Raw genomic sequence first — 17,831 nt, forward strand, 5'->3', positions numbered from 1 at the left:
CTGTCTGTAAAGGTTTCTTTTGCATGCTGTAAAGGAATCGCTAATTGCAACCGGCGATCGTGATATGGAAAAAAATTCGAAGAATTCCAGGACTGTACAACCCTCACACTTCTCGCTTAGACGCCCAGCTCTATGGTTGGTGTGTGACCACTCTATACTCTGGAGGACCTAGCGAACACAGCCAATCATCAGACAACTTTACATGCACATGGTCAGAGGTGTGGTTTTTCTATTGGTTAATAGCGGTAAAGCCCACCCCACCACTTCCGTTGTGCTCCTTTAAGTAAAAGCCACAGGCACTTCTCAGCCTTTCGGCGGCGGCAAGGTGAGGTGCCCTCTGTTCTGTTGTGTGGCGGAGCAGGCCCGGGACGTGGGTGGGAGGCTTTCAGCCAGCGGTGATGACATTCCAAAAAAAGCACGTGTTAGACTGCTGACGCTGGTGATGCGAACTGTAGTCTGAGCCGGCTGTCGCGGCGGTGGGTGAGGAAGGGCGGGCGGGTTCACTCCCTCTGACCTACTGCTGTTGCTTCTGCAGGTCTGGCCTTGCGGAGGACGTCGGATTTAATCGTTAATTTCAGCGCTTCCGCACTCCCTAGTCTCCAACCTTCTCAATAAAATGATTTGACCCAGAGCTGGTGTGTCTGCCTCATTGGCGACGCGTTGCCTTTGAGCCCCTGCTGCGCCTGCGCGTGGCGCCGGGGGTCAGGCTGCAGCGCCAGAGGACGTGCTCGCGCATAACTGGGGCCGCCTGCCTCTCGCTGGCGGCCCTTTTAACCGTGAGCTACATGGCCATGCCCAGGATCAGCATCGATGCTGCTGGAGGTGGGCAGTTTAGAGGGAGGATTCAGCTGCAGTGTCCTGGGGGATGACGGAGATAGCCATAGGCCCCACTGCGTATTTTGTGTGAGTGTACCCGTTATTTTCCCAAATTGCATACATTTGTTGCTCCACTAAGTCCCAAGCCCTAAGTATGGGATTAGTGAGATGTGCGGGTTTAGTTGCATGCTGTGGAATGGCAAGAGGGGAGACTGATCTTGAGCAATAGGATTTGATGGGAACTGGCTTCGGCCTGGATCTGAGTTTTAATTTCTGGCTAAGGTGTAGCTGTGATATAAAAAAGCTGGCAAGTGGCTTGACGACAGTGGGCCTAAAATTTTGGGGAAGCTAATTATCCCAAGAAACCTGAGCAACTCGGGGTGACTGAAATGCATTGTACCTAAAAGACCACGCAACCTCACAGTTCTCCAGTTGAGATCTTGCACTTGGCCTAGTGTTGAAGGACAAAAGAGATTGGGTTCTCAAAATGAAGAATGAGGACTCCGATTAAGTTTTGGGGGTCATTGTATTGATTGAGCCACACAAAGTGGCAAAGATGCCACATAATTGTACTGATGCTTTAGGGAAGCAGGTCTGGACCAGTTTTTCCTAAAACCGTTCCAGTTTACCTGAGTTATTAACCAAAAGAAGTCTCCTAACCTTTCAAAAAGTAGTCAGATAGTTCCATCTTTAAAAAACCCACTGTTATGTTTCTTCAGGAGGAAGCTCAAAATCATTTTGTACAACGAAGGTTTCCTCAATTATTCTGACACTTAAAAGGACTAGTACAGTGACCATCCAGTAAATGAAGGCTACTATTGCCAGGCAGCGGCCCAAGTACCCAGCATTCTGTATTCTGTCCTTATCTAAACAGGATTTGGTAGAAATAACTTAGATGCTTATCTAGTATTGACATGAGATGTTTATTTTGTGAAACAATGCAAGCTATTGAAAATCCCCACATACTATTTTTAAGTGCAATAGGGTACAGTCCTGTAATCTCTACACAGTAGTGCATCTAGTCCTTTGCCTTTAGTTATTGCACAAAAGTTATAGACCAGTGAAAAAGACATGCGGACTCTTACAGGTAAATCAGCCTACACAATGAGAAATTAGAACAGTACACTGGGTGGAATGGTCAAATAATTTAAGTCAAATGTTTTAATGGTGCAATAATCAAGGGTTCAAATACATTTTTTCAATATATTAATTTCTTTAAAGTCATGTTCAGGCAAGGTGCTGTTTACAAAACCACTATTAGCTTTGTCCACAGATGTAAGTTTTAAAAGTTATCCAAGGTAATTGACATTGGATGCAGCTTTAAACAATAAATTGAATTAAGTTTACTTCTCAAAGCAAATTATACAATTAGCCCCCAAACTTGTAAACTAAACATTATGACAGATGCACAAAATTAGGTTGGCAACATTAAAGAAAAGTCACATGTCTGTTTTGAGATGTAGTGTTTGATGTTGAGCAAATGTTTGGTCTTGACTCAATTTCTGGAGCACACAGGAAATGCCAGATGGAAAGACCATGGCTCTGGCTTTCTGGCCCCACCCCATCTATACTAGGAGATACAGTCATTATGTGCACTGTTTGACTTTGTCACATAAGCTCATGTCTTAGGAAAACAATCAGGATTAGAAGGTGATTGTACCTCACTGGTAAAGGCTTGGGATGGTTTGATCTCATGGCTTTGCCGTTAATAACGTTCACATAAATCTCACTGTCTCCACCCCAGCTGAAAGTGTTAGTGTATGTATTCTATGGCTACTTGCTTCCAAAATGCACAATAATCATGAAAAAAAAGTTACTATGCCTGTCTCTTTACCAACAATGAAATGGCTCACAAAATTCCACTCCACACAATACCATGTTGACATTCTGGGAATGTGGAGGGCTGCAATTGTGTACAGTGTCGAGTGAAAAAGTTCCATTGTGCATCAGCTGCCTGAGGAAAAGCTTTGGAGGAGTTGAGGAGGCAAGGGGAAGCCTTCCAGTTGAACAGCTTTGCTCTGAATGTGCTTGTTTGCTGCCACAAAAACTGGTAGACTTTTTAAAAAAGCCACGATGTGAGTCACTTAACTTCTGGACCCATCATGATGTTTCTTCCGCTCTCCTTTGCCAAATCAAAGCTTTGCAGCAGGCAATCCAGACACCTGTCACCGGATGCGGGGAATGACACCTCACAGTGGAATGGGCACCAGCAGGCAGAGGGCATAAGCAGTCCTTGAAGAGACAACAGCTGTGGCACAAGTAAAGGCCAGGACCACAGCACAGATGGCAGCCACGAACCCCACACCTGGAGCTAGGTCTCATAATACTGGGAACATCTCATCTTCACCCATCACAGCTGGTCAGCAGCCTCCACAGGCGGGTCTTTCAGGAGGCAGGAAGTAGAGCGAGGGTCCATGGCTGAATGCATTATAGGAATATAAACATCATCCATGTTTGGCATGACAAAAACTTTCTGTAGGGAGATATTAAAGAACAGCCATGTGGAATAATGCTTTGTTAGGCTGTCCCCCTCTTTTGTTCTGATAATTTTAGGCTTTAGACAAGTTAAAAATATATGTATATGTGAGAAAACTTTACCCACACATTCCAAACCAATTCCTCCACCATGCTTTAGAAAAAGCCAAGGAATTACACCAGTGCATGAAGAGCCAGTATGTCAGTTCTGAAGCAGAAACACTGGATAAAATAACAAGCATTCAACAACATTAATTTAGGAGAACTGGATTAACTGCTGACAATATTTCCAAATTATGTCCAGAACACATACTCCAAGTGAATGTATTTTATTTATTTTAAATGTTATCAACAAAATGTAAGCTTTTTTTTTTTTTTCAAACCCAAACCACACAAAGATATCTATAAAAGAAATCCTACTACAGTTAATGCCCAAAGGATAATCTGGTTGATTATAATGGTGCTTTGCTTGTTTATAAAATAATTTTATATATGAATTTTGTCAATGCACTCAATCTTCCATAATTACTCTTACAAAAGCATACACAAAAAACCAAGTGAGGTGCTATGGTAGAGAAAAACAGCGATCCTTCCATTTCCCAACTTGTGTTGAGTGCACCAGCATCCAATCTCTGCCCTCTTTTCCCTCCTCTTGCTCCTTGGAGTCCAATAACCCCTACACTAAAAGGGATGACCCACCCACCCAAATTCCCATGTAGGATCTAGGGATACAAGAGAAAGGAAAATATTAACAGCATGAGAGTCTTTTTCCAAACTAGGTTCAAAGAACTTTCCCACTTGGTGATAACAGTAAGCTTTTTCAGAAATGGGTTATCAGTTATATTTAATCTCTAGCTTAAAATTTTTTTTTTAGTTATAGATGAACACGATGCCTTTATTTATTTATTTTTATGTGGTGCCTCACACATACTAGGCAAGCGCTCTGCCACTGAGCCCCAGCCCCAGCCCTCTAACTTTAAATAACAATATGATTTTGAAAAAATCTTAAAATATCCCATCATGAAAAGGATGTAGGTCTTCTTCAGAATGTAAAATTCATTACAAAGTAAACAAGTTGTTTGCTAGTTCACAAAAAATTGAAAGACAACTATGCTTCAAATAACTTATTAAGGAGCTGGAGGTACAGCTCAGTGGTAGAGCACTTGCTTAGCAGGCACGAAGCCCTGGGTTGATCCACTCACTACACCACAAAACAAAACATCTGATCAAAATGTGGTGAGAATGGCTCATTCCAAGGCCTCAGCTACACTGCATTATGTCTGATGGCAGAATACAGAAAACAGGCGTGGAGAATGCACTCTGGCTGAGCAAACTCCAAGGATGTAGAAGATATCTGGAGGGGGGCCTGATTCCTCTTGGACTCCCAGGGTACTTGGTCCCTAGGACATGGAAGGGTTTCCACAAATGTCTGTTGAACTGAACAAATTGAGCAAGGTATGAATACCACACCAGGGCAGGGAGCGACTTCCCTGAAGGCAGCCAGGTGTTGCCAACTGGTCAATTCCAAACTTTACATGGGAGGGACAAAGTCCAGAGAGTCCCAACTGGTTTACTGGTACAAGATGTCATCATTTGGCTCTCTGACCCACATCCCTCTGAAGACTACTTAGTAATGTTCTGTGAATATGCCTCAGGGCTTTTGAAACTGTACTTTTTTTTTTTTTTAGTAGATGGACACAATACCTTTATTTTGTTTGTTTATTTTTATGTGGTGCTAAAGAAGGAAACCAATGCCTCACATGTGCTAGGCAAGAGCTCTACCACTGAGCTATAGCCCCAGCTCTTGAGACTGTACTTTTGAAAATGGTTATTAATTGCTTTTAAGTAATAAAATAATTTTTGGAAAAATGGTAACAAAATATACTATCATGAAAAGAAAGTAGTCTTTTTCAAAAGGTGAAATTCATCACAAAGTAAACAACTCCTTTGCTAATCCACAAAGTCCTGAAGGACAACTGTGCTTTAAAGTATTATTGAGGATTGAGTATTACTGAGGATTCAGTGCACTGCAAAAATTCACACATAAAATTATCTTATAAATGAAGCACTGTTTTATGCCCATGTTTAATCATATGTGTTGTCTCTGGGATGAAGGTCCAAACTAAGTAGTTTGTTTTATTTTATTTTCTCTTTTTTGGTCCCAGGGATTGAACTCAGGGGCACTTAACCACTGAGCCTATCTCCAGTCCTTTTTTTTTTTTTTTTTTGAGCAAAGTTGCTTAGGGCCTTGCTAAATTGCTGACTCTGGCCTTGAATTGTGATCCTCCTGCCTCAGCCTTTGGAGCTGTTGGGATTATAGACACGTGTTGACATGTCCAATAGGTCCATGGTTTTCACTGGATTCTCAAAAGAGGATACCTGACCCAGAAGTGAGTTCAGGACCTCTGTTCTACCCAGAGCTTTCATACTTGGAGTGAAACACAGATAACACTGTGGGTTTACCTGAAACTCTTGCTCTAGTTTCTTCTCTATCCAGTCTGTCACATGAACTAAAGTCACTTCTCTCTCTCCAAGTTTTGGCCGAGCTTTCAGCTCCACATAGGGCGGCTTCCGGAAACCATACCTTTTTGAAGAAAACAAGTAATAACCACATTTAGAAGCAGAGAAAAGAAGTAGACAAGCACTGATGGCAAGCACTCCTCATTCACATGGGACTTTATTACTACTTGAAGTGCTCTCTTATTCTGAGAATCCCTTCTAAAGCCAATTCAGCACAGCAAGAGTGAATTGTGAGTTGCCTGTGTCCTCTGGACAGGGCTATGATGGATTTAGATCAGTTTTGATGCAATGGGAAAGCCAGGAAGCATAAGTCCATGATCTGGAAATTCTTTTGTGGTTTTTGTTTTCCCCCCAAATAGTAATTTGTTAAATTTTCATAAAATAAGATAATGTATATTACAAAAGCCAAAACATAAGGGTATAAACTGGAACTTGAAAGACATAGCCTTTCTTTGAATGTCAACTCCAAGAAAGGACCATTGAGAGGAGTGGGGTCAATTTTCCCCACATCTTCCTAAGCATGCGTAGACAGAGGACATTCTATAACCTGCTTCTTCTCCCCACACTCCACATTGTATATTTTATGGCCTCCTGGGAAGCAGACTGGCACTCGGAACTGTTAGCAAAGTAGACAAGACACTGTGTGCTATCATACTACCTAAGGATGTTAATCTGTCATGAACCAGTGTCTTAGAAATACAATGTCAAATTGCTACAAACATTTCTAAGTGCTCTCCCTATCTTTAGTTATCTCTGCGGTTCCACAGCAGAGAGTTCAGCACTGGAGCAGTGATAGGCAGCACTAGCCGAGAGGCCTTTATTTTGTCCCTTACTGAGCAGTGCCATTTATAATTGCTAAATCTAAAAGGCTGGCAGTAAGGAGAAGAAATATTTTACCAACTCATTGTTTAAAAAGAAATATTTCTAAATGATAAGATTATGGTCTTTTATTTTTTGTCTTTTCATCATACTCATTTTTCAATCTCTCTCTACCTAACCATATGAGTTTTAGAAAATAAAATCTAAAAAGGTGTTAAGTTATCCTGGGAAACACCAGTGTTATCATTCCTCCTCTGATTATTTCTACAGAGCCTCCTGGATACAATGGATATGCACAGCATGCTGGTTTCCCTCTGGGATGGATCACAGTTATAGTATAGTAAGAGTGTAGTTTATGATACAATGCAGTTCCTTCTGCAATTACTGTATATACTATACCTACTGTATAGGATTTAGATTGCCAAATTTTTAAAAAACTTTTATTTTATTTATTTTCATGTGGTGCTGAGGCTCGAACCCAGTACCTCGCATGTGCTAAGTGAGCGCTCTACCTCTGAGTCACAACCCCAGCACAGATTGCCAATTTTAAAACTGAGATTCACAAAGAGATGCTGGACTTATGAAAAATTTATTTCAATGATTCTCAACCTTGGGTTAATCACTGCAACTCCCCCAAAGCCTGACCTATGGGCCAGGCATATCTGTATTTTTAACAAGTCCCCATGTAATTCTAACCTGCAGGTGGAGATGAGAACCAACTTCTTGGATAGACCTCCTACCACAAGCACCAAGTACGTGTGCTCCAGCCTCCTGGATGTCAAGATCTAACTCAGGATTCTCTCTAACCACCTGGACTTTACTTGGATGTGTAATTCCCACCTGTTGAGTGGGGAAAATGGGCTCCTACCCCACCAAGAAGCTGTGAGAATTAATCAAGTGGTACGGTCAGAGAATACAGGACAGAGAATACCAGTTTGCTACAAAGGGCAGCTGTTATCACTGGTAGAGGAGTAATCTTTAGGGTGGAGGAGGATTGAGAATAAAAACAGCTCATCCCATAAAATTCAAACATTCACCTTAACTTTTTCTGACATGTGAAGATGGATCCTTAAATGTGAATTAACCATTCACAGAAGAAAGCGCGATCAAATTTACAACGAATACTGGGGTTCCATGAAAATAGTGGGAAAAAGCTCCTGTCCATGGTACTTGCCCTAATCCCAAAGTTAAGCAGGCTGGGTGGGATGTTTATGGTCATGCAACAAAAGGAATCACTTGCTGTCTTTGAGGACCCTCCCCGTACCATATTCGGTCTGTTGGGGGTGGTGGAATGTTGACCGCCAGGGTTCCTCGACATTCTTGTACTTCAACAGTTAGCAGCAAGGGGGTATTGGAGACTTCTTCAATCTTCTTTTTAATGAACTCTGTCTCTGTTGCTTTTTGGAAATATTTTGACTTGGTGATTTTATCAACAAACCTCATAATCTTACTCGTTCGATGACCTCCAACGTATCTTCAGACAAGGAACAAAACAGGATGTTAGTATAGGCTTTGCTCTTTCACAAACAAAACCTCATGGCTCTGTGTTCACCTTACTTGACAGCAGTTTCTCAACCATGGCACTCCTGATTTTCTGGACTAGGTAATTCTGGGTTGAGGGGGGGTCCGTCCTGTGTACTGTTGAATTTTTAGTTGTCCCTGGCCTCACCTATTTCAATGGCAACAGCAGACTCCCCACTCATGACAATCAAAAATCTCTATAATATTGGCAAATGACCCCATGATGGGAGTCAAATCTCCCTCAGATGAGAATTAAGAGCACCTGACTTGACAATGGAGAGAGTTGGACAAAGTCCTCAATTTGGAAAAGCCACCCCCCCCAACCCTTATTGCTGTTCAAGTTGCTGAATACAAGTTCATGTCTTCTTAAGTGAAATCCCACCATCTCCAAACAGTAAACGGCAAACCAGGCTGCACCAACAGGGATACAAAACAGTGACTCACTGCCTGTCTTTGGGAGGTATCATATAAACTCTAAGGTGCAAGTACTTTTCAAGGGGCTTGGAACTTCTTAAAGGAAAATGCTACATCAAACTGACAAGCTAGAAGATCAAGAAAATAAGCTTCTGTGTCAGGCCATATCTACCTAAAACGCCCTGAAAAGAGGGGATATTTGTTTTAAAAATCCTCCACAGCTCCAGAGCATCAGGAATACTATGTGTAAAGGGAAAAGTCTTTTTCTTTCTTTCCTTTTTTTTTTTTTCTTTTCTTTTTTGCAATGCTGGGCATCAAATCTAGGGCCTGTGCAGCTGGCCAAGCCCTCTGTCACTGAACTGCACCCCCAGCCCCAAACAATCATTCTTAAGAAGATCAATTAGTACATTTAAAATAATGCACACAAACTTTTTAGCAACAGCTTCTCAAAGGTTCTCTACCCATCTTCTCTAGGATTTTAAAAGTAAACAGGTAGATATTTTCTTTTTCCTTTTTTTTCCTTCAGTATTGGGTATTGAATTGAACCCAAGGCCTCATTCATACAAGCAAAGCACTGTACCACTGAGCTATATCAGCCCTTTTTCAAACTTTATTTTGAGACAGGGTCTCTTTAAGTTGTTCAGGCAGATCTTGAACTTGCCATCCTGCTGCTTCAGCATTCCAAGTAGCTTGGGATTACAAGTGTGTGCCACCCACTCAGCTAAATCAATATTTTTATACAAAAGTTTCTGAATCATCTGACTTCTCAGTAATCTTAAGTTTCTTCAGCTCCCTTTTAATAATTCAAAGATCCTTATAGACAGGCTGTTTAAGCACTCTGATAATTCTGCTATCCAAGTAACAAAGAGAGCAAAGAGAGCCCCTAAATGAAGTTCATAATCTAGAAGATCAGCTAAGTCATTCATATTTAAAAAATACACCCAAGATATCATCTGAATGGTTTCAGCTTTGTAGGGACTAGTAGCTCCAGGGCAGCAAGTGGGTCCAGCTTCAGGAGAGGGAGGTTCTCTTCTCTCCACTGGGCACCAGGGGGAGGTGGTGTGCAGGGTAGGCCCCTCTGAAGATCCAGGGAGGGCTCTGCACAGTGAGCATGCAGTTCACCTTCTCTTGCTGTGGGAGTACCCACAGCAAGAGAGAGCCATGGTGTCAGTACCCTCTTAAGAAAGAAAAGCTATACAAGTCTTTTCTCTCTGTGACTTGGAATTTAAACAAACCACTGACACTGGCTATTAATGCAAAAAATCACTCAACTCACTGTTAAGGAGGAAAAGATTATGGAGGAAAGAGGGGAAAAAAAGGTTTACTCTCAACTTGCCACCCTGACCCCTGGAGTCTCCAGAAGCCCTTATCCACTTACCCCTCAGCCCCTGGGAGGAGCTGTTTGTCTCCCCCACTGGGATCTGGTGCATCATCTTCATCAGAGGAGCCAGCACTAGAGGATTCCTCATCACTGTCGGCTAGACAGTAAGCCCTGGGCCTGCAACTGAACAGGGGACAGTCAGCAGTGCAGCTGGCCCACTGCTCTCAGAGCACTTGTATGCATGTCCGCGCATGCCCAGACACACACACACACACACACACACACACACACACACACACACACACACACAGAGGCTCAACCACAGGGGATCAAGATGGCACTATTACACACTGTCATTGTCTCCAACCAACCAAGAAAGAGGCCCAATCCAAGAGTGCAAGGATTGACCTGCTTCCCCAGGAGACTCCAGCACCAAGTCCCCTAACAGGATTGAAGAGGACTTGGGCCCAGAAGAATTTGCTTTTGAGCATGCGTCAGGACAGGTGGTGATTTTCTCAGTAATGCAGCAGGAGCCAAGTGGGAGGGTAAATGGAAAGTATGGATGGTTGCAGGAGTGAGGTGACAGCTAATGCTGGTAACAGGACCACCTCTCACTGATGATGAGGACATGCGGGCAAGTCCCTTGCCTCTGGCTGAGTCAATAACTGTAGTGCTTCCTGTTTTCATTACCTCCCAAATTAGTTTTGACCCAAGACTCCTTCCTAGTGAAACTACATATCTATCTTACCCCCCCACACCACCTGCCCCATCTCTTGAGGGTCACAGAAAAAGTCAACAACCACAAGGTGTAAGTCTCAAGGGACTTGAGGAAGCAAGTGACATGAGAACCCAGGGACTTTCATGGAGAAGTACAAGTTTAAAGATCATTCCTTTTACTAAAATAACAGAAAGCCTCACCAGAGAACAACAATCCTCATTAATTTCTCTGGGTTGGAAACTCCAGTTTCCAGAGGCATCGGCCTACTGGATCAGCAGCAGAGGTGAGAGACCAAGGCTCCCTGCTGAGGGACACTGGGGGCTTCCTAGCTGACCTTCAGCTCAACCAAGGCAGCTCTCCCTTCCTGGATTGTGGCTTTGCCACAAACAGTACTGACAGGGACTTGTCTCTGAGGCTCAGGGACTAAATCAGGATAAAATGGATGAGGGAGAGAGTTCTTCTGAACAGAATTAGGCAACCAAATGTTCACTAAGCAGAGGTTGGGCCTTAAATTGTTGATAAGGACAAAATTATCGAGATAGGGTAATTTTACAGTAGAGATAGGCCCTGTCTTCCTGCAGCTGCAGCTCTTTGGTTTTCCTCTGACACCGTTCTTGGGCCACCAGAAGCCCACCAGGGCAGTCATCTCCTGACCATTGAGGACATGGGCAGAGTGCACATGCTGTTGTGGCCATGAAGGGCCAGCAGTACCCCCGCATCATGTACAGGAGGGCAGGACTGAAGTCGCCACATCTGAAACAGGAGCCCAGCTGTAAGAGGATCCCAAGAATGTCCTCTCTGGAAGGACATGAGGATCTTGCTCAACCCCAGCTCTGAAATGTTAGAGCCAGCCCTAGAGCCAGCAAGCTGGACTTCCACAGTAAAGGGGAGCTCTGTCTGCAGAACAAAGGCCCCTCATCCCATCCCCCAGCAGCACCTGATTGCCTCTCTCTCCCTCCTTCCATCACAAGCCTGGCTAGTTCAGGAAGGGTTTCTGGGCACTGGTTGTTCACAGAGCCATTTCAGAGAATTCTGTGGTTAGCAGCCCTCACGGAGATCTTTCAAATCCAATGTACAGCACAAAACATGATTCACAAGAGAGCCTAACCCCTGTGTCTTGAGATGAGGACAGTCAGAGATGTAAACTGCCAATCCACACACAGCCACCCTACCTCTCCATCAGAAGACAAGTGGCTGTGCTCTTTGGCTCTCAGGCCTTGCTCTGTTTCGACAGGACAGGGTCTGCTCCCCATCCACACAGCACAAAGGGCTGCCTGCAGGACCTAAGATCAGAGGGAGATCTGCTGAGCCACTCCCTTGTGTTCCCATCTGTGTGTGTCATTTGGCAGCTCCAGACCCTGGGCAGAAGATGCCAAAGGCTAAGCCTGCAGTGAGCTCTCAGGTTCCCTAACTAATCCTCTGTAGTACAGAGAACAGGACAAATTTTGTTGGTCTGAAGTGAGGAATTTAGATAATGCTATATCAGTTAAAGCAGATCAGAAGATGTGAAATTCTGATTTTGACCAAGTGTTACCTTTAAGGTCTGCACTAGGAGCTGTATTATGCAACACCAATACTTCCAATAAGTACTGAGCCACATGTGTGGCTCAATGTTTGGTTGATATTTGTTTATAACTGAACATGCATTTTATGATCTTGACCTCATGATGCCAGCAAGAACTTCAGAGAAAGACACACTGCACATCCTCATAGAAGATGTGTTTGAAGGTGATGGGCCTAACGGCTTTAAACACACATGAGAATTCCATATGAGTGTGCTGCCCTCTCAGAGAGCCACCTGAACAGGCTTGTTCCAGTCATGTGGCCTCTGCTGCACATCTTTTTGGAATGTGTTTGGGGTCAGGCACAAAAAAAAGTGATCTTTTTTATCACCAATGCTTTGCCTTGAATGAAAAAAATTTTTTTTCTTGGTTTCATAATCACCATGACCTCTGACAAAGACTAGTTATGTCTATACCATCTACAAAGCAAGATGACTTGCTATCCCTCAGGATGGTTAAAAGAATGTCAGATTCCTGAGGCAATTCTAATATGCAGCTTAAAAATGCTCTAAGTGAAGAGACCGTAATTAGATTCTGCAGCCCTATAAGAGACCACATTTATAAAAAAAATGTTCTTTAACTTAAAGGAATTCAGTCCCATGCCTCTGCTGCAGACACACATGAGTACACACTCATCAACAAGACCAAGTCACAGTGGAAACTGCGAGTTCTTGGCTCCCAGAAGGTCAGGGGTCTGGGGGTCGAGGGATGGTGAAACAGACCAGTGACCCAATATGGAGGTCAGAGGGGGTCGCCCTGTGAGAACCTGCACACAGGCCCAAGCTGCAGTAGTGAGGAAGGAACAGGCCAATACCTTACATGCAGAATGCTTTCCTTTGATCCATATGGGTCCTCTTCAGGTCCTTTCCTAAGGTTTAGTCTGCTCAGCTCACTACCTGAATTCCTTTTTTTATTTGTTCATTTGTTTTTTGCAGGATTGGGGAGCAAACCCAGGGCCTTGGTGTGTAGGCAAATGCTCTATCAGTGAACTATATACTCCCAGCTCTTGAATTCCATTTCCAATACTTACTGATGTTAACTATAATGTATGACAAAAAAGCTATCTAGGAAAGGCAAAACCTAGAAGAAAAATGTCTATGAATACACAGTGGGCACACATTTCAAAGGGAAGGGACTTCACTGGAACAAAACAACACAGATTTCAATTTCTCCATCTTGCCCTCAGATGTCACAGGTAACAACAGACTTCCTGCCAGGAAGAGACTTCTTCCAGGTGGAGTAGCATCTCCTTAGAGACTCCCCAAAGTATAATCATTTGCACACTTGAATGGGCACTGAAAAAAGCAAGATAAAGCTTAGGCCCTGCCAGAGCCAGACACTGGAAACAAACCCCTGTGTTGAGTGTGGCCCTGGACAGGTGATCACAGGCTGAAGGGAGGCCTGGGGAAGAGGGCCACTACTGGCCCATCCCACAGTCTGCTCTTTGGAGATTTAATATTAAGGAGAGTGTCAGTAGCAAAGATCACATGCCTCATAAAAGCTACTACGTGTGCTGCCTTCTGTCTCCCCTCTGCCACTTTGCCTCAACGTGATCCCAACTGCTCACGACTGAAGAAGTGAAGAAGTGGATTCTAGAATCACTTCTGGGATTAGGTTCTTAACCACAGATGGGTTTTTAGAGGCTCCCAGAAACTTTGAGTCAAATGATGCCTGTGGAGGCATCTTCTGAAAGAAGACTCCAGAGTGCTCAGGATCACCAAGGGGTTCTTTTTGCAAAAAAATGATTAAGGGTCCATTTTCCTAGGTCTTTTCCTTCCCAGATGAAGTGCTTTTAGATTGTATACTTTGCTTTTTTTGAGGGGAAGAGAATATTGGGGCTTAAGCCTAGGGCACTTTACCTCTGAGGTACATTCCCAGTTCTTTTTATTTTTTGCTTTGAGACAGTCTCACTAAGTTGCTGAAGCTCGCCTCAAACTTGCAATATGTGTGCCACCACACCCAGTTTTGCTTTTAAGAATAAATGGCAGGCAATTACATATCGATATATAATTTAACATCCTCACAGGAAGAAGCAAAACATTTTATAACAAACTCTTCTAGGAAAAAATATACTTTAGAAGTATATTAAAAATTAAATTTGATACCACCACATTCCTAAAGCCGAGGGTTTTCTCACTCAGTCTGGAGACCATGGCTTGCTTAGGAATATGTGCACCCTCTGATCAGTCACAGTTTGTGAGCTACATAAATGGCAGTGAATGTGGAATGCCTAAGTGACCAGGACCAGGGACCTGGCCTTATTGGCAACCTGATGCCCAAGAATCCCTTTCCAATGGAGAATTTGAACCTCTGTGCCGGCACAGAGCTGTTTTCAGAAAGGGCTCCCTGCATAAATCCTTCTGACTGAAACTTGTGTCACTGCTACCATTTAGTAGACCTCTTTTCTTCCCCTCCTCCATTTTTGGGGGGTGGTGCTGGGGATGGAACCCAGGGCCTCATGCTTGATAGGCAAATGCTCTACCAATGAGCTACACCCCAGCCCTGGAGACCTCATTTTCAAGACTGCTTCTGCAACTCTGCTGTCACGAGGCTGGACGGATGGTGCTCAGCTGTACATGGGGACAGGCTTGGGGCAATGGACAAGAAGTGGTGAGGGCTAGCTCAGGACCCCAGTAATTCTAACTGGGGAAGTCTGTGAGATTTTACCTGTTAGCAAAGCTTTGCCTCTATTCCCAACCCCAGTCCTTATAGGACCTGGACTATGCCTTCATGTCTAGGAACACAATGAAAAGACAGGCCTCTTCATGCCTTCACATGGGACCAAACAAGACTCAGCACTTACAGGGTATGAATGCCACAGGGAGAGTTGATAAGTACCACTCACCAGAAAATACAAATCCACAGATTGCCGAATCCAAATACATTTTAACAAATAGCAGAAAATGAAAGGAAAATAGTAGATATAAGTTAGATTGCACACAGCAGGTGAAATTCTCCAATTATTAAAATAGGAATATTTTAATAAGTAACTTGCATAAATCAGGATAATCAAAGCAAAAGAATAATCTTGCAGGTATAACCCAGCTCCCCCAGTCTGCCATTATCACATGAAGCATGAATGAGAGCAGTAGGTCAGTACTGTAGCTAAGCAGAAATCCTAGAGCCTGGGTCTTGCATTTAGCTCCTGTGAAGGTGGCCCCTTACGTTATTTCCCTGTCATTGTACTGTTTAGTCCATGTAAAGGAACTACAGAACAAGAAATACATTTTTAATTTGATAAAAACAATGATATCACTTAAACATGTAATCAGAGCAGCCACTTTCAAGGTGTGTGGGAATGATAAAAGTTCTAGCTTATTTCCTGTACACATTAAAGCAAAAATTTAAAAATATTAGGTTCCCTTAAGTATCTCACAATTTTGGAATATTTCTAAATCAGACACCTCTGGACACAGATACACTATTTACAAAGAGAAGAATTTACTAAGCAAATTCATATTGTATTATTTTAGGAAAATGTTTCTCAGAACATTTGCAGAGTACCCTCTCGACTAAAAAAAAAAAAAAAAAATCAACCATCTCTATAAATAATTCTGACTTGGTGATTAAAGCAATATCTCCCCAAGGGGCCTTAGCCTACTCCACACAGCGCTGTCTATGGCCGAGAACTGAAAGAGCTTTTGAAGCGATGATTTGATTTGCAGAGTGCTTTGTCACTCTAACGAGTCTACCCTGCTTGTCAGTGGTGCTTTCTGGGGTAATCAAGACTTATTACCCAGCCCCGTGACTGTGACCCTCACAGTGTTGAGGCAGAAGACACTGTCATGGCTGAGCAGGGGATGAGAACTCATAGTCCCTGGGAAAAGCTTGTAAATTGTCCCCAAATTGCTCTGTGGCCCACTTACACTGAAGTGTGCTTGCCATCCAGAGGCTCCCACACCTCAGACCTGCTTCACAGAGGCTGCAGGGAGAGGCTGGTCCCCCAGGGTTGGGTTAGTAAGTTCATATATAGCCCCTTACCCTTCTTTGCCAATTTCTCCAACCTTCAGGGCTTCAACAAGAGGCTCTTTACCTAGTTTGGTCAAATTCATTTTGGTCTCAAGAGTCATCAGAAAGGACCCATTGTAGGACATTTCCAAGTCGATCCAGAGTCCTGGAGAAATAGTGAAAAAACAGGAGGTTTTATTCTGTCCCCTCAAAAACATGACTTTAAAATGACAGTATAAAAACATATTTTCAAGTATCCAAGTCAGCATCACACTAGCAAGAAGAGGGCTATGAGACCACTCTACGATCAATGCGTGGGAGAAAAGAAGGAAATGGTCTGCGCGCTTGGCAAGCAGCCAGCACTGCCCCCATCACGATGGTCAAGTGAACTCAGCGCACACATCAGCACTGGAAGGACCCCATCCTCTGGCTTCTCCTCACAGGAGGAAATGGCTTGATGCAGGCAGAGTCAGATGGGTTGCTGATGGGCTGCTGGTTATAAGGCAGAAGGGAGGGGCAGAGACTTCCCCATGAGCCAGGCTGTCTCCAAGAGACCCAGAAGAGAACACTGTCTTTCCTAAAGTTCCTAGGGTTGGAGTGCAGAAAAACGGGTCAGATTTAATTGAGTACAAAGTATGGGAACAAAAACTTTTCCCCCCCATCTTTCTTTTTTTAATATTTATTTATTTTCTTTTAGAAGTAGTTGGATACAATACCTTTTTTATTTATTTATTTTTTTTTAGAGAGAGAGAGAGAGAGAACTTTTAATATTTTATTTTTTAGTTTTCGGCGGACACAACATCTTTGTTTATATGTGGTGCTAAGGATCAAACCCGGGCCACATGCATGCCAGGCGAGCGCGCTACTGCTTGAGCCACATCCCCAGCCCCCCTTTATTTATTTATTTATTTATTTGGTGGTACGGGGATTGAACCCAGGGCCTTGTGCATGTGAGGCAAGCACTCTACCAACTGAGCTATATCCCCAGCCCCTATTTTGTTTTTTTTTATGTGGTGCTGAGGATCAAACCCAGGGCGTCGCACGTGCTGGACAAGCAACCTACCACTGAGCCACAACCCCAGCCCTCCCCATCTTTCTTTTTAATTTGTTCTAATTAGTTATACATTTTGACTCATTGTACACAAAAACGGAGCACAATTAACTATAGTTTGTGACAAAAACTTTTTGAACCTCTTTCTTTCTGGAAATTGCCTCATAATGGAAACATAAGGATTACCTTTCAATTCTCACAATTATCCAGGTAAAGTTGGGTAACCACTTTGTTTCTGAGTTTAAAGATCTATTTAAAGATGCTATCACCATAAACCCAACTCTAAGAGGCTTTTAGCTTGTGGATTCCCCTGGAATGGCCATTGACTAGTGTCTGAAATGTAGGCAGGTAAGGCAGGTAAGGTAGGGCACACTCTGATTTTTCAGAATCAGTTGCTCTGTGATACCTCATGAACTTCCAATCAAAATATAATCTTTCAAGTGGGTGTTTAAATGTTAATAAACATTTACAGATCCCCAGACAAATGACAACATCTAAAAGGAAGCAGGAAATGAATCTAAAACCACTGTTCACACACAGCAGCATTTTCAAGCAATTACAGTAAATGACCCCTCCCCTACATGGCCACCCCTCAGACAAAAGCACTACTTAACCCAAGAAGCACTAATGGTGTAATTCCTCACTAAAGGCAGAATAATTTCCATT

The 17,831-nt window shown here is 43.2% G+C and overlaps 1 protein-coding gene, 1 long non-coding RNA gene and 2 other non-coding genes across 9 annotated transcripts in view; 3 read left to right on the plus strand and 1 right to left on the minus strand.

Annotated features, from left to right (window-relative positions):
• The first annotated feature begins 392 nt into the window (after positions 1-392).
• On the plus strand, positions 393-462 carry LOC125615096. The gene has a single exon (XR_007345659.1). It is a non-coding gene; the product is annotated as a small nucleolar RNA SNORD104 (small nucleolar RNA).
• Positions 463-641: 179 nt separating this feature from the next.
• Positions 642-7,654, plus strand: LOC107158344. The gene is made up of 2 exons (XR_001505605.2): positions 642-903; positions 7,333-7,654. It is a non-coding gene; the product is annotated as an uncharacterized LOC107158344 (long non-coding RNA).
• On the plus strand, positions 658-789 carry LOC125615098. Its single transcript, XR_007345661.1, has one exon. It is a non-coding gene; the product is annotated as a small nucleolar RNA SNORA76 (small nucleolar RNA).
• The window catches only part of Tex2 (testis expressed 2), a 106,853-nt gene continuing 90,968 nt past the window's right edge, over positions 1,947-17,831 (minus strand). For 2 of the 6 annotated variants that reach the window (XM_015504820.2, XM_048798158.1), the window contains exons 8-12: positions 16,148-16,280; positions 9,944-10,069; positions 7,895-8,104; positions 5,755-5,875; positions 1,947-3,289 (exon numbers count right to left, since the gene is read on the minus strand). In XM_015504820.2, the coding sequence (XP_015360306.1) occupies positions 3,167-3,289; positions 5,755-5,875; positions 7,895-8,104; positions 9,944-10,069; positions 16,148-16,280 (713 nt within the window). In that variant the 3' untranslated portion in view covers positions 1,947-3,166. Of the gene's footprint in view, positions 3,290-5,754; positions 5,876-7,253; positions 7,259-7,894; positions 8,105-9,943; positions 10,070-16,147; positions 16,281-17,831 lie in introns of all 6 variants that reach the window. The other 4 variants (XM_048798159.1, XM_048798160.1, XM_048798161.1 and 1 more) reach the window with 4 other exon arrangements.

This window comes from Marmota marmota, unplaced genomic scaffold, assembly GCF_001458135.2.
Source record: "Marmota marmota marmota unplaced genomic scaffold, marMar, whole genome shotgun sequence".
NCBI classification, from domain to species: Eukaryota; Metazoa; Chordata; class Mammalia; order Rodentia; family Sciuridae; genus Marmota; species Marmota marmota.